General features: G+C 32.6%; 2 protein-coding genes across 2 annotated transcripts in view; both read left to right on the top strand.

Annotated features, from left to right (window-relative positions):
* The first annotated feature begins 4,073 nt into the window (after nucleotides 1-4,073).
* On the top strand, nucleotides 4,074-5,135 carry LOC140058181 (plexin-A4-like). The gene has a single exon (XM_072103743.1). It carries the CDS (start codon nucleotides 4,074-4,076, stop codon nucleotides 5,133-5,135), a length of 1,062 nt encoding a protein of 353 aa, XP_071959844.1.
* A 259-nt stretch (nucleotides 5,136-5,394) lies between these two features.
* LOC140058180 (plexin-B-like) overlaps nucleotides 5,395-15,308 on the top strand; it is a 40,898-nt gene continuing 30,984 nt past the window's right edge. Inside the window, exons 1-8 of the mRNA XM_072103742.1 lie at nucleotides 5,395-5,619; nucleotides 5,887-6,015; nucleotides 7,222-7,334; nucleotides 7,640-7,757; nucleotides 8,075-8,231; nucleotides 8,788-8,884; nucleotides 11,453-11,567; nucleotides 14,852-14,986. Of these exons, the coding sequence (XP_071959843.1) occupies nucleotides 5,395-5,619; nucleotides 5,887-6,015; nucleotides 7,222-7,334; nucleotides 7,640-7,757; nucleotides 8,075-8,231; nucleotides 8,788-8,884; nucleotides 11,453-11,567; nucleotides 14,852-14,986 (1,089 nt within the window). The remainder of the gene's footprint in view (nucleotides 5,620-5,886; nucleotides 6,016-7,221; nucleotides 7,335-7,639; nucleotides 7,758-8,074; nucleotides 8,232-8,787; nucleotides 8,885-11,452; nucleotides 11,568-14,851; nucleotides 14,987-15,308) is intronic.

Below are 15,308 nucleotides of genomic sequence, written 5' to 3'. Positions count from 1 at the left end.
GTAACCATTATTGGATCATTATTGACATATTGCTGCAGATGGTGAAGTTCATCAATTTTTTAACTTACTGTACAAGTTTAAAGGTCATTTTCAAGGTCATAAGGTCAAATAGAGCACAGACCTGTTCATTATCGGTATTAATAATTGAAATAAATATAATGTTCATGATAGTCTTGGGCTGATGGTTATAGTGTGGTGTCAAAAAGACCAGAATTGTACTGGGAAGATTTTAAACTTTTTGACTCACTCCTGGAAGGTGTTCAAGGAATGGAGAGGATGAGTCCTAGAGTATCAAAATAACCGAAATTGGAGGCCTACTGGAATGTCTTAAATTTCATTTAAAAACGGTCACAGAGGATTTGTGGGTTGGGAGTAATGGGCGGCATGGGCACATGCCAATATTCAAAATTTTTCTGGGATGGAAGGAGGTAACGCTCTGAGGTGTGTATTTCTTCAAGCACTGATATATAATGCCTACTGGCCATCTAGGTAACGGCAAACGATTGAATCACAACCACATATGCATGCTTTCTGTAACAACTTCATCTGGCTCTTTAGTTTACATACACATGTAACAAGTTCCAAACTGACAACTGGGTTAGGTGCTTCCAAACGACCCGATTCATTTAGGCCACATACTGATCTCTGCCTGATAGTTGGCTCGTATGTTTAGGTTCTATGATATCTGTATTCACGTCACCATAGGTGAGTTTTTTTAACTTTAAGTGTTTCCCGAAGTAGAAATACAGGTACTTAAATATTTATTGAGTGAAGTGAAATACTTAATATTTAAGGGAAATATATATCACTAGTGTTAATGGTATATGGTCACTGAGTCTAGATGGAGGTAGCACCAAAGAGTAGTCTGTTATTATACAGTTATCTGCTCAAGAGTACCATATATTTGGCCATACTAAACTTTAGTGTACACTGTACGTGGAAAGTCTTAATCTTAATCAATTCCATTTACAAGGAGTGGATGCGTTACAAATGATTTCCAGTATGACCTCTTCCCATAACCAGCAAATAATGACGTGCTGCAACCTGTAATGGCATGGAAGCTGGTTAGATTATTCTTAATAGGTTTTCAACCACTTTATTGTTCACTATACCAGACATCGTCCATACTTTTGAAGGCTACTGTTACAAAGTGCATATCATTATTAACATCAACTTTCATGTATAATTGCAAGCTCTTTGTTATTGACATAAAGAATGTCTAAAAACTGTGTGATATTTGTTCTCCTCCAAACCGATGAGTGTGGCCCAAAACACATACGGAAGTACAGATTAGTACATTGGGACTATCCTTTCAATCGTGTCACTGCTTTTATCCACCCCTTTCCAATGTAATGATCAAATACAACAAAATGACGAAATATCTAGGTAACTTGCATAAATACTTGCATAGTCACCAAATGTTTACAGCCATGTTTACTGCATCCTATAGTGCATGACCATCATGTTTTTACTGTAAGTTTTCTTCTGGAACATCTGTGGGTATTTCAACGCCATCCATCAAGATATGTGAAGTCATATTTGGTTAAAGATATTAAAATTGGGCTATGATCATACTCCAATGGTTGATCAGCAGATTTTCTGTCAGTTTTTATATACTTTATCGAAACAGTTGCCTTATAGAAATCCGCAAAGGTTTAGAGCGATGCTTTCTCAGTGGCTCATAAAGTTCTAAGTTCTACTGTTTTTTTTTCTTTCAATAAGTTGTTACTTTGAATATAAGATCTTCCTTATTATCTGTCAGTTCGAAAGAATATTGTGTATTATGTGTGATTCGTGATCAGTCTGACCATGTCATGCAGAACCTATCAATGAATTACAGCGTTTCTTGTTATACCAATGATTCTATTTTGAATTGATCAATCATCCACTCAGTGTTTAGAATATTGGTTCTGATAGTTTAGATAGGTAAATTTGTTTACCCTTTTAACCTCATTTCTACAACGAATCCAATCGGTTTTTAAATGTGTTGGTGGTTTCAGAAATGATGACTTTGGTTGGCAAACTATTAAAATATATAATTACTAATTGTGAAAAAATGGATCTATCAGTCCTTTGTGAAATTTAGGTTTAAAAAGTCTAAGCTGATGTCCTCGTGTATTTCTGCTTAGATTGCATCTTATTTGAAGGAAGTCTTCCTTGGCTACACCCTCGAAATTTTTTGAAAATTTTCAATCAAGTCACCATGAATTCGTCTGTCATACAGGGTTGTTAGGCCAAGAAACTTTAAACGATCTTCATATGAATAAGAATGGATAGCTGGAATTTGATTTGTCGCATGACGTTGTCCTCTTCAAGTGCGTTTACTTTTTGGGAGAAATGGATTTCATACCTGGACACAGTACGTAACGTAATGTTTGTAAATAACGTTAAAACCGTCTTTATCCATGTGTATAAAGGACTTCTTAATTACTTAAGAAGTTTATATTTGTTATCAGCGTCAGCCATGATAGCATAGATGCGAAGGCCTCAAGAAGAAGTCCCCATTTACCACTCCTTCCAACCTTGATAAAGTCCAATAGTTTGAGTTTTTGAAAACAAAGACTCGATACCCAGGTTTTTCTTTCGAGATTTCTTGAAACAACAAACTTCAATAAAAACTTGTATCATTGAAATAATGAAAAAAATGTTTAAATAATTACATTATAGGGGGTCTCTGACCCAAACAAAAACATCTCGACATTATATCATATAGGGGGGTCTCTGTTTTCTAAATTTTTCTAAAAACAAATTTCTAAATATTATTACATTATTATAGGTAATATTAATAATTTTTCTAAAAACAAATTTCTAAATATTACTGTATTACATTATTATAGGTAATATTAATATTATAGTAAAAGACCAATCTTTTGGCACATATGGCGTTTCATACATATAACACTTGACCTATTTTTTCCGACAAAAATCAAAACGATGACTGGTGGACAACATGAAAAAGACAAATTTACAACAGACTGGGAAAAGCCTATTAAAAAACTGTGTGTACTTTACAGAAATATGTGAAAACAACATTTTGAGAAAATGACACTTTTATATTTAATTTCCTATGTTTTTATGTGTAAAATTAAATGTTTATCTCATAATTACTATAATATGAAGCATCAGTTGATCTTCAGATATACCTTTTTGGATAGATCTGATGATGTAGATGATTTTCCATGAATAAAAAAAAATCCTATATTTTGACCTTGTTTGACCTCTTGACCACATAAACTAACCTTAAAACCCAAAACTGAAGATGGCATCCACCCCTATCGTTTTTGTCACCCCACAAAGGATACATTCAACATGGTTGCCTGCTATTAACAAAAAATGCCTCCCAAACTTTTTATAGAGGACTTTTGTGTATTTGGCCTCTCTACTAATTATATAAAAATAAACCAGTTTTAAGTGGAGAACCCAAAATAAATCTTCAAATTGTTTGACTGTTCAAAACATAGAGTTATATCCTTTTCATATTGCAAAATTTAATGTAACAACTTTATAATGTAAGAAGTTGTAACCAGGTTTGCATAGTATGAACAGGATCTCGGGAGAAAAACACAGAGAGAGGCCTGTTTTTGTTCTGTGCGCGCGTGTATTGCCCTGGTATTAAACTGACCAATCATAGTAATCAAATAGCGTGCAACTACGCTTTTCTCCCGATATTTCTCAGCATATGCGTGTGTGAAAATGTGCAATAAATCAGAAGATTAAACACTGGTTACAAGTTATACAAATTTTGTATGCAGACATAAAATAGGTATTAGACAAAACTGATACTCTGATACTATACATACCGGTACTGTACTAAACTATCCTGTGCAGCATGTAATCCTGAAAGGAGCAATATTATCTGAGTGGGATATTTTTCCATGCTTGTTGGTCATATCAGAAAATCAATCTTAGTACAATCCAGTTTTAGCTTTTTAATTAATGATTATAGATAGTAGATTGCTATTCAGTAAAGGCATATAAAAATTAATCATTAATGATTCATTGTATTTCTTATTTTAAAGTAGTGTTTTTTTTATTTTCTTTCATAAGGTAATGACGTTCTCTCATCTTTAAATATGAGTTTGCCAACATTGTTAAACATTTCTGTATTTCTGCTATATTCTTCAACATTTCTGATAAGCATACAAGCATCTGACAATGATATGTTACTCGAATTTAAACCTCATGAAAATGAAGATCTGTACCATGTCAAAATCCATAGTACAACAGGAGATATCTACATAGGAGCTTACAACTCACTGTACAGACTGTCAGAGGATTTTAACATCATTGCTAATATTTCAACATGTTCAGCAGATGATTGTGCTAACGTTAATAAAATATTAGAAATTGATTATGATCATGATAGATTGATCACGTGTGGAGGAGGAAACAATGGAAGATGTGAAGGAAGATCTGTTTTGGATTTAACTTTAGATGGAAGTAATGTTGAAGATGGAATAGTGAGTGAACTGTCAGCAGTTGGAATCATTGCACCTGGTGTGTTGGATGATGGTACAAATGATAAAGATGATGTTATCAAAAGAAATGTTTTATATGTGTCATCTGGACATACATCATTGGATCCAGTAGAGTACTCTTACAAGTATGTTAATGCCAGAAGACGTGTTGATACTGAGAAAATATTTCAACTTCCAAACCCTGATTTCAATGCTATCACAGTGACACCATCTTACAATAAACCTATACGTTTTAAAACAGCATTTGATTATGAAGGATATACTTACTTTGCTGCATTTAGACCCGGTGAGAATAACAACAAAACTTCACGACTGAGTCGTGTTTGTCAAAAAAACTCACTTCATACATTATCTGAGATATACCTCAGCTGTGTATATAATAATGTTGATTACAACTTGGTACAAGCCATGTCTATCGGCCCTGTAGGATCTGAGTTAGCTATCTCACTAGGCCTACAAGCTGGAGATAATGTATTGTATGGAGTGTTTGCTAAAGGTGATGGAAGTGGAGTTGCAACTGGACAATCTGCATTGTGTATTTACAAGTGGAATGATACTGAAAATGCATTCTTCAAAGCACTCAATGGATGTCTAAACGTTGATAGTAATGTTTATACTCTAGACTATGCTGATGATGCAGATTGTTCACAAGTATGATATTTACTGTATATTTATTTTCAAACTTATTTCAAACAGTATTTGATGTGGCTTATGCTTGTTTGACCAATACTTGTTCAATCTCATTTCAAACATGTAGATTTACATGCATGCATTTACTAAAATTGTATGGCAATGCTAGGAAATCAGTCTAACCACTCATTCTGATTTGTTTTTAATAAAAAGTGGATTTATTATAATTCTGAAATTGTACAAGTTCAAGTTATTAATACCTGTATACTATAATTTGGTTTTGATAATGAAGTCTTTCAGTTTTACTGCTGCTGATGTTCAGTCATTGATGTGTCCACCAAATGATGGTAGGCAACTATACAGACGTTTTTCACAAGGTACCTACACAGAAGCAGCAGTATCAGAGGCATTGCTAACAGTTAATGATCAAATACTAACATCAGTTACTACAGCAATTGAAGAGAACCATACAATAGCATTTATAGGCACAGATAATGGACAACTTATTAAGGTTAGTATGAAATTAGTACTGTACATGACAATGGTTTATATAAAAATACTATGAATTATCAATTTAAAAGAACCTGAAAGACTGGTGATATTAAGACCTAAGATAAGGTACAAAGACATGCATATTTGTCAGCAGCATTTATTCACAGGTTGTTCTACTAAACTAGCATTCTGTCACTAATTTTGACTAGTTTTAACCATGCTTAAATGTAGAAATATGTTTGAATGAACTATGTCTTAAATTGATTAAATTGTTAATGTTTTTAAGGTTGAGTTAACCAACAAAACCTCATCTGGAGTGTATGAGACTGTCACCATAGATACAGGTCAAGAGGTCAGGTCAGACACATTTATAAATGAAACATCTGATTATATAATAGCACTCACAGCAAAAAAGGTTAGTTTATTCTTATAATATATTTCCTTTGTTACAAGAACAGAAATCATCATTTCAGCCATTGTCTGCCCACTGCAGGGCAAATGCCTCTCCCAGCTATTTTGTTCCTGTCATGTGCAGTACTCATTCAGGATGCAAGCAAATGCTGCATATTAACCCTCCATCTTGTTTTTGTTTTTTCTTGACCTTGTGTGCCTTTTTGGAGTCCATTCATTGTTGTTGGTTCTGGCGAGATGTACACGGTCCATCTCCATTTTTTTATTTTAATACTTGTCTGATGTCTTTAACCCTATAAGAAGGACTATAAGTAAAGTTTGAAGATAGATTCATCCAGCTAACAGCTACACTGGTTTACTACTATCTACGAACTTTAATTTATTCCACATAGAAACCAGATGAAATTGTTCACACAAATAAGGACTAGGTTTTTGTAATTTAATGTAAATCCCTTCAGTCTTAACTGATGGTCTTAACTCCCCAATTAAAGCCGGCTTTATCAGATAGACGGTCTTACTAAAGCCACCCCTGTTAGACCATTGCTATAAAACAGTCTTAGCTAAGGCCGCGTAAAGTAACAAATTGAAGGTGTACTTTACGTGTAGAACACCAAATAAGGTAATGTTCGTCACGCTTGTTCAAATCGTAATCACAACAGTAAGTACATTTCTACATGAGAAAATCTATTCTAGGCCTATATAATAACAAAATTACCGTTATTATTTGATTTAACATTTAAAACTCGTTCAATTTGTTGTCTTTAATGATAAATAATATGTAAAAGCAACAAAAAGAAAGGTTTTAAGGCTGTAAAGATTCCTTCGAGTAGGCTTTAATTTTAAAGACCGCTTAGAGGTTAGACTGCAGTATAGCAATGTCTATAATAAAGACTGCTTGCAACGTCACGAATTATAGCCGTCTAAGCGTTTATAGACCGCCTTGAGCACTTTGTAGATATGTGCGCTTTATAAATCTATTTCGTGCCTAGCTTACCTGGATAAACCGACAATAGCCCTTCTCCTTATTATTCTTATTATCTTATAGCAATCCGCCTCTGATTTCAAATTAGTTTTATAAATATTTCTTACTAACTTTTACAAATACCATTCAATTGTATCCTAAGAAAATGTTAATGGTAAATTTGTGATAGGTTTTTAATTTGTATATTCTGTCTTAATGTTTTTTTTTTTAATACAATTATCAAATTAGTTGGTCAAACTACAAGTTGCAAACTGCAGTCAGTTTATCACATGTGATGAGTGTATCAGACCAGGTCAACTAGATGCAGATCCTTATTGTGGATGGTGTACACTACACAAAAAGTAAGAGTTCTTTTTCTTTTTTTTCAATCCCAAATTATTATTTTGTCTTTTCCTGATGCATTTGACAAATTATTAGGAGATTTTTTTGTTTTTTAACTTTTTCAGATATTTTTGCAAAATAATAAACTATGAAAATAAATGTTAGAAATTAGTTTACTGTCTAAAGACTAAATTATTTCAGGCTTAATTATTTCTTCAATATTTTTTTTTAAATACAAACAGTTTAAAACAAACCCTAATACAAATAAAAAATTTAAATGTTCTTTAGTGCAGATAGCACTTACATTTGTCTTTTTTTATTTTAGATGTACCAGATTTAAAGAATGCCAACAGTCTCCCTGGTTGCCAAGAAACAGTGCACAATGCATTGAGATTACAAATGTTGAACCACCTTTTATTCCTAAAAATTTTGAAAATATCAGCGTGAGTTGTGAAAACAATTTATTAAATTTGTTTTCTAGGCTTGTAATATTTTTTTAAATAACTAATGTTGCCATTATCTGGATAATTTAAGCACTACTAAGGCAGGGGTACTAGTACCAACTATATCTATATTATCGGCACATCTATATTAGGATTCAAGCCACTCCTCGGCCATAATAATTCTGGACTCAAAACTGGCTGGAGATCCAGTGTACATCTGGCTTGTGATGCTTGTTCACAAAGGGAATTATACAATTATTTAATAACAAGTTTGAATATGTATGCAACTCCAATAGCTTAAATGTGTTTCTCCATAGATTTCTCTAACTGTTGAGCAACTTCCTCCCTTAAACATCAACCAAAATTATAATTGTAAATTTGGTGACTTTCAATCATCTGCAATAAAAGATGCAGAAACATTGACTTGTAATTCACCGCCTTTATCACATGTGCCACAAATACCAACCAGCCAATGTGAGTTAAACATTAGCTAATATGCTTTAATTTCTGTTTTATTTTTCTTTATTTAATGTAACTGTAGCAGTGGCTGTACTAGTATTTCACACATGGTATGCATTCTCACCAGTAGGAGGTGTAATACTATTAATAGCTCATGAGGAAATAGGTTTTAGTACACACCATGGAGTACAGAAATTATGCACTCACTACTCTACATTGGCAAAAAAGGGGATTCCCCCAAAGTGACCCTTGTTTCAACCTAGTGATATCTTAAGCTCTGTCTACACTATCAAACTAAATTAAAAAACAAATATGGTAGTGATATACCTAAATATGGTAATGATATCACATCATCGTCTCCATATATGGGCACATCACATTTTTTGGGAGTCATTTGCACCAACTATTTAAACCTATCTACCTCTGGAAAAAAAGTAATTAAATATTACATTTAGTTTTTTTGTAGTGATTTTTGTATTTAATATTTAATTATTGTATTTACCTATAAAATGCATTTGAAATTAAGGCCTAGGCCTACACAGTAGCTAACCTTTAAATAATTTGTTTACAGCTTCTGTAGATGTTATTTTATCAGTTCACTCATCTGTAACTGATGTTGATTTTGTTTCCACTGACTTCACATTCTTTGACTGCAGTGCCATTACTTCGTAAGTACTGACTGAATTTTTTTATAAGCATGTGTAAAAAATAAACATTTAAAATATTTCAAATTCACTACTTTAACTATCAAATTGTTATTGTAAACACACATTTTCTAAAGATAATAACAAAATAAAAGGATCTGAAATTCAAGTGACATATTATTTTAAGGAAATGAACATATTGTTTATTTAGTTTATACTGTACCAGGTTGCAATGTACATAATTTGTTATAATCTCACTGTCATCTGTAAGTACATAAGGAAATCAAATACAATATTGATAATATTGTTGTAATGGGACAGTTGTAATTGTGTAATACGTTACTGTACAAACATTTGCAAAGCATACAAGATTGATTCCTTCAAATTGATTTTATATTGGGACCATGATAGCAAATATTGATAGCTGTGGGGGAATGAATAAACACTGTCAAATATTTAAAACCATAATGTGTCAACACTGAATCATCATTGTTGTTTAATACTTCCTTATTTGTAATCAGATAGATAGTTCAGCCAAATTAACCAATATATCTTCCTTTCAAGACAATCAACTCATCAGTTACATGTTTATTATAGATTAGATAACACTTTTTTTTTTATTTATCTTTGTTATTTAAGTATTTTTTGAAAATTCAAATATTATCAATGAGACTCTTGTCTTGGGTTGGTCCAAAGTCTTCAGAGATCAGAAGAAAGTAAATATCTGGTGGCTTTTTAAAAGCATGGAAATGTCTTAGAGCACACTAAGGTTTTCCCACAATTATCCAGAATATTATTATTTTGACAGCTTAGTTTCTAATTTTTACTGACAGGAAAGTTGACTGTATTTGCATGTCATAAATCATAAACTACTTGAAGGAATTTAGTTTAGAGTGTAAGAGAAAACTGTATAATTTAAAACATAACTGTTGAGAGTGGTACTCTTATCTGTGTTTAAAAAAAAACAGTTACTGAGACTGAGAGTTTGTTCAGTGTTAGGGTTTTGATAATTGAACTTGATTCAAAAGATTCATTTGATTATTATTGTTGAATTAAGTTAAGTTATTATTTGTGTTATTTGGAGTAGATAGTATTAAGCCTGGTAAATGTATAGGTTTGTAAGGATGATTGCTTTCCTGAATGATCTTTACAACCCTCACAGAAAATGTAACATGATGTCGAACAGGCATATGGACATACCTAGGCTAATTATTAGTGACCAGGCAGTTCCATGGTATAATTATATGCAATCTTAATCAACCATTTGACAGCATTTGCTTGACTTGCCTGTGCAGTCAAGTATGCTTTAATGCCATTCATTCACATACTTTATTAATCAGGTTATTTAATCAAGCATACGAAATACAACAATGTTTGCTTTTACTGTTTCTTGGTATTAACTTGTCAGCCTCTGACTTGCTGTCACTGAAACCAGAACTGTAAACCTCTCTATTATGTCATCAAGGATTTGATTCTGTTGTTAAAGTTTTCTGTATTGTTTATTGAATTTTATTTCAACAATAAGTTTACCTAAATTTAGCCTATTATTTGTATATAACAAAAGGTTCTTTTGAATCAAAGGGAAGTTGGTGTGGGACAATTGTGTTCTTACATTTTTACCAAAAACTGTACTTTTATTCAATATAACAAACTCACAGAGTCATAGTGCTCTATCAACTCTGAACTCAGTGAGTTACTGTATTTTGATTTTAACAAGTATTATAACCTGGTCCTAAATGTATCAACTGATTCCAGTGGTTAATTTCCAATTAACAATATAATCTAAATAGTATACAGTAGACCCCCTGGGACACTATCAGGACCTAAAAAAGGTCTCCTTACAAAAAACAAACAAATATGCAAAAATGAATGAATTGGATTCATGAAATTGAGAAGAATTTAAACTTTAGCAATCCATGATGCGTTTGCAATGGTCAGACCATTACCTTTTCTTCCTTATATCTTTACTCTTTTTAAAAGTTTTACTAACGATTTTTATTTTATTATAATAGGCTATTTATATTTTTGCTTTATGTACACGACAACTAACGATCAAATAACAGTTTTTCACATCGCAACTTATACAACGTAATTTTGAAAACTACAACCATTTTTCTATATACATGCAACGTACATTTCTAGTCTAACAAAAGCATTTTTCTCAACTTTCTATTATTTAAAAGTCGAAGATAGCCAGGTCTCGGGTCCATTCTATTGTCGCCACAGATTGATATCTTCATCAGTACTTCTATGAATGGATGATTAGGTGGGAACACGAACGCTAGTTGATCATACCCAGTACCGTTTTGATCGTACGATTAATCGGGAAACCATTTCACAACACATTACTACTGTATGCATTTGTGCTTAGAATTGTCAAATACAATGAAATAGATCAACTTATGTTAATTCAGTGATAGGAGTTGGCTGCAGTGTTAAAACATAGTGGCCCTCATTTTTGCATAAAAAAATGATGAAGTATATGATTTAATAATTATCTTTATTAGAATAACAACATCTTTATATCGGTAGCATGCGTGTCAAAGGTTATAAGATAACAATATTGTTTTGTTTTTATTCTCAATACTGCAGTTGTTCTGAATGTGTTACAAGCTTTACTTGTGATTGGTGTGTCTACGACAACAAATGTACCCATAATGCATCAACATTGTGCACAGCAAACGACAAAATTATTTTTAATGGAAACGTAAGTAATTATGACTTTTTTTCCGTTTTTGTTCTGTATAATCAAATGGAAGCTGAACTTCTATTCAGTGGCGTATCCAGTAGGGGGGCCGGGGGGCCCGGGGCCTCCCTGATTTCGTTTCCGTCGGCACATCATCGCGGCCGTCGGCAAACAAAGGTGCCGGGGAAAAAAATAAACTATTTATTCTGACAATAATTTAACTGTAAACATAATTCTTTTGAGTGTTTGTTTATTTACATATCATATCATCATTGATCCCTTCAGATCAACTATTTTTTATTTTCATTACATCTAACGAAACACGTAAAAAATGTGTAGCACGTACGTACGGCCGTACGCGGTAGATTGTTTACTCAAAAGTCTTTAATTGACCTTACCCTAAAACCTTGTTTTTGCATGCAGTTGAGCCTCTCATGACCTGGGATTTGTATGTCTTCCTACGCTAAGAGATTATATAGTTCCACATGCCATGTGCTTTTTTGTCTAAGATATATTTATTATAAGTGCCAAAAACCCGGTTTTTTTTCTCGATATGAGGCCTTTATTATTCAAAATTTTTAAAGAAAAAGCACATATACCATAAAAAATATCCATGTATTTCATTTTTGGAACAGAATATTCCGTGAGGCTCAACTACAAAACCACCATTTTGTGATATGATGTCATCGTAAGCCAATCAAAGCTGAGCTTTCTCGCAATAGGCATTGCTCACGGTTGAATGATTTAGGATTCTAGCTGATTTGATTGGTGGATGCGAATCACCCGCAGCGGAATGTTTTGTCTCGCGCGTGTACCATGAATCTCTCTGATCGTTACTACACAAAGTTAGAGCAATGAATTTGTCCGAATTCCGTTAAGTAAACAACTTTATATATTTTATAAGCATTTAATAACATGTTTTATTGATATTTCCAATGGTGATATATAAAATAAATTACTAAAAAACGTAATCTATATATAAATTTACGTAAGGGCAAAATTCGGTAAATCGCGCCTTACTTCTAGAATTTTCACTCGATGGTATGTAAAGTTGGTTCGTACTTTCGGTACTGATTTTAACCGCCTGATGTAACCCTGTTTACTAATTAAATTGAGTTAGATAATTAGTTATTGACGATTAAAACGAATTTAGGTTCAACGATTTGCCCCAAATAGGGGTGTTTTCCGATCGTGGTATACACTGTCTAATGGATGTCCATCTTGAAAAATACCCGCCAAAAAAATGCGAGGAGGCTTCGCATTTTCCTATCTCCTCCTACGATAATTGTTTTTAATAGCTGAAAATCGGTTGAACAGCTAGAGTACAGCATCATAATGTTGAAGACAGGCCGATTTTCTTTTAAAAATACTATTTTGATAGATTTAATATACGTTTTTACAAATGTATTGATTTGTGATGAATGGAACATTCCAAATTATTTGGTTTAACCATGGAGGTATAGATTTAGATTTATGGGCCCCCTTGGAGAATAAACATAAATAGTATTGCAATGCTGTACAATACTGTTAAGGTATTAACCACTTTTGATCGCAATTTGAATCGCAAATTTCTTACTGTGAGTGTTGGTACTGTTAGATGTAATATAAAAATATACAAATAAACTTTATTACTGTGAGTGTGGGTAGGCCCTACTGTTAGATTATAAACATATAATATACAAATAAACATTCCAAATTATTTGGTTTAACCATTATAGAGGTATAGATTTAGATTTATGGGCCCCCTTGGAGAATAAACATAAATAGTATTGCAATGCTGTACAATACTGTTAAGGTATAACCACTTTTGATCGCAATTTGAATCGCAAATTTCTTACTGTGAGTGTTGGTACTGTTAGATGTAATATAAAAATATATACAAATAAACTTTATTACTGTGAGTGTGGATAGGCCCTACTGTTAGATTATAAACATATAATATACAAATAAATAAACGTTATTACTGACAGTTGCTTCTCAACGTTTGTATTAATTAATAATTTAAAAATATATAAACGTCGTAGTGGTGTATCGTTACATGTACTTTACTATTTCAATCGACTATGACAGTGAGAGTTTTAACAAAGTACCGTATTAAATCGTAAATGTTTTACTGTATTTAGTGGTATATTATTTATAGGCCTATAAAACATTAAAAACAATATTTCGTTACTGAGTGGATAAGAATATATTTTAAAATGTTTCCTCTTTGTACCTATCTTCTTCCCCCATCCCTCAACCCTTATGTTACATACAAAACACAAATTGGGTTTGTTTAAATTAGTCCAAATAAAAAAATTTGACTCATTTTGTTTCTCTCTCGGAAGTAATTCCCAGGGTGCTAATTTTGGTTGACTACATAAATCATTGTGTATATTTATTCGTTTCTGTAAACGACAATGTATTATAGTCCTGCAGTACGTACATTTGAAATCTCCATTTTTTTCTCGCTGGAAATACTGTGTATTCGAGAACCATCTGTTGGCACGACCTAGATGGTACGCGAGCGAAGCGAGCGTGCCATCTAGTTATATGTAATTATTTTAACCAAAAATGGCGTAGTTAATAGAATTATCGACTGAGGCCGCAAATTGTTTTACTTCTTTCATGGCTAAAAACGATCATTTTCGGCGATGTTTTAGACCCTATATTTCGAAAACTACAAATCAGATTTTCCTAATTCTTTCTTTATTGTAATATGAATACAACATACTAACAGATAATGTTGGTTTGGTTTTAATTTTGCATCGTTATCCCATATAAGACAATATGACTATGTAATCCTAGAACATATCAGAGACGTCGTGTATGTACAGATAATGACACCAATTTTGTCGGCAAATTGGCAATTCCTGGCCCCCCCAACTTCAAAATCCTGGATACGCCACTACTTCTATTGCTCAATTAAGCACTTTTTGAGACAACATGGTTGGCTAATTGTTTTTGGAAGGGGTTGTTAAGGTGCGAATGAGTTGCTCAGTTTACAGTATGACGCTGATGGGAATTATATTAGGAGGTGGCTGATACATGCCTTGTGTCCTGAGGCAAGATACTTTAATCTATGCAGATGGAACATTAGGTGCCAGATATAGAACTAGTAAGAATAATGGAGTATTCTTTATATTGTAGTGATATTTGTCGGTAATTTACAGTAGTTACCACGGTTCGTATTAACAGTTTCCATTAGATCCTCTACAGTTATCGGTGTGAAGAACAAACAGATAAATTATCTATGTAATTATTGCATCCAAAATGTTATAATTATTGTTATAATATCACTTATAAGCTATTGTTTAAATATGTAGGCAGCATCACCACCAAATGATTTTCAAGGTCAAGGGTCATGTCCACAAATTTATCAACCAAATGAGGAACTTATTCATGCAAATATACAGAAAGAAGTCAGAATACCAATTATGAATTTACCAAATGCTACAAAGGTAAACATGATTTAAAGTTGATAATTATATGAAAGAATTCATAATTTATTTCCTCCATGATAATTTACACTGAAATAAACTGAACTTTAATTCATTCATTTATTGAGAATTAAAACTTTTCACTTTCCACAAATAAACTTTTTTTCAACTCTTGAGTTGTACTGCTGTACAGTCATGATAATACTGATTTCAACTGACCAATAATGTTATTCCATTCAATGTTTATATTCCATTCAAGATGTGAATGGAAAAGAAGTTTTACCCATTGACAGACTAAGTTATTTAAACTTTCTTCCTGTTTTATAGCAGGCAATTTGCACAT

This window comes from Antedon mediterranea, chromosome 9, assembly GCF_964355755.1.
Source record: "Antedon mediterranea chromosome 9, ecAntMedi1.1, whole genome shotgun sequence".
Lineage (NCBI taxonomy): Eukaryota > Metazoa > Echinodermata > Crinoidea > Comatulida > Antedonidae > Antedon > Antedon mediterranea.
Note: the sequence above shows the minus strand (reverse complement) of the source record. Positions and strands in the feature narration are given on the sequence as shown.

Bases quoted from the DNA above. Each gene is read 5' to 3' on its own strand.
- LOC140058181 (XM_072103743.1), top strand. From the start codon at position 4,074: ATGAGTTTGCCAACATTGTTAAACATTTCTGTATTTCTGCTATATTCT.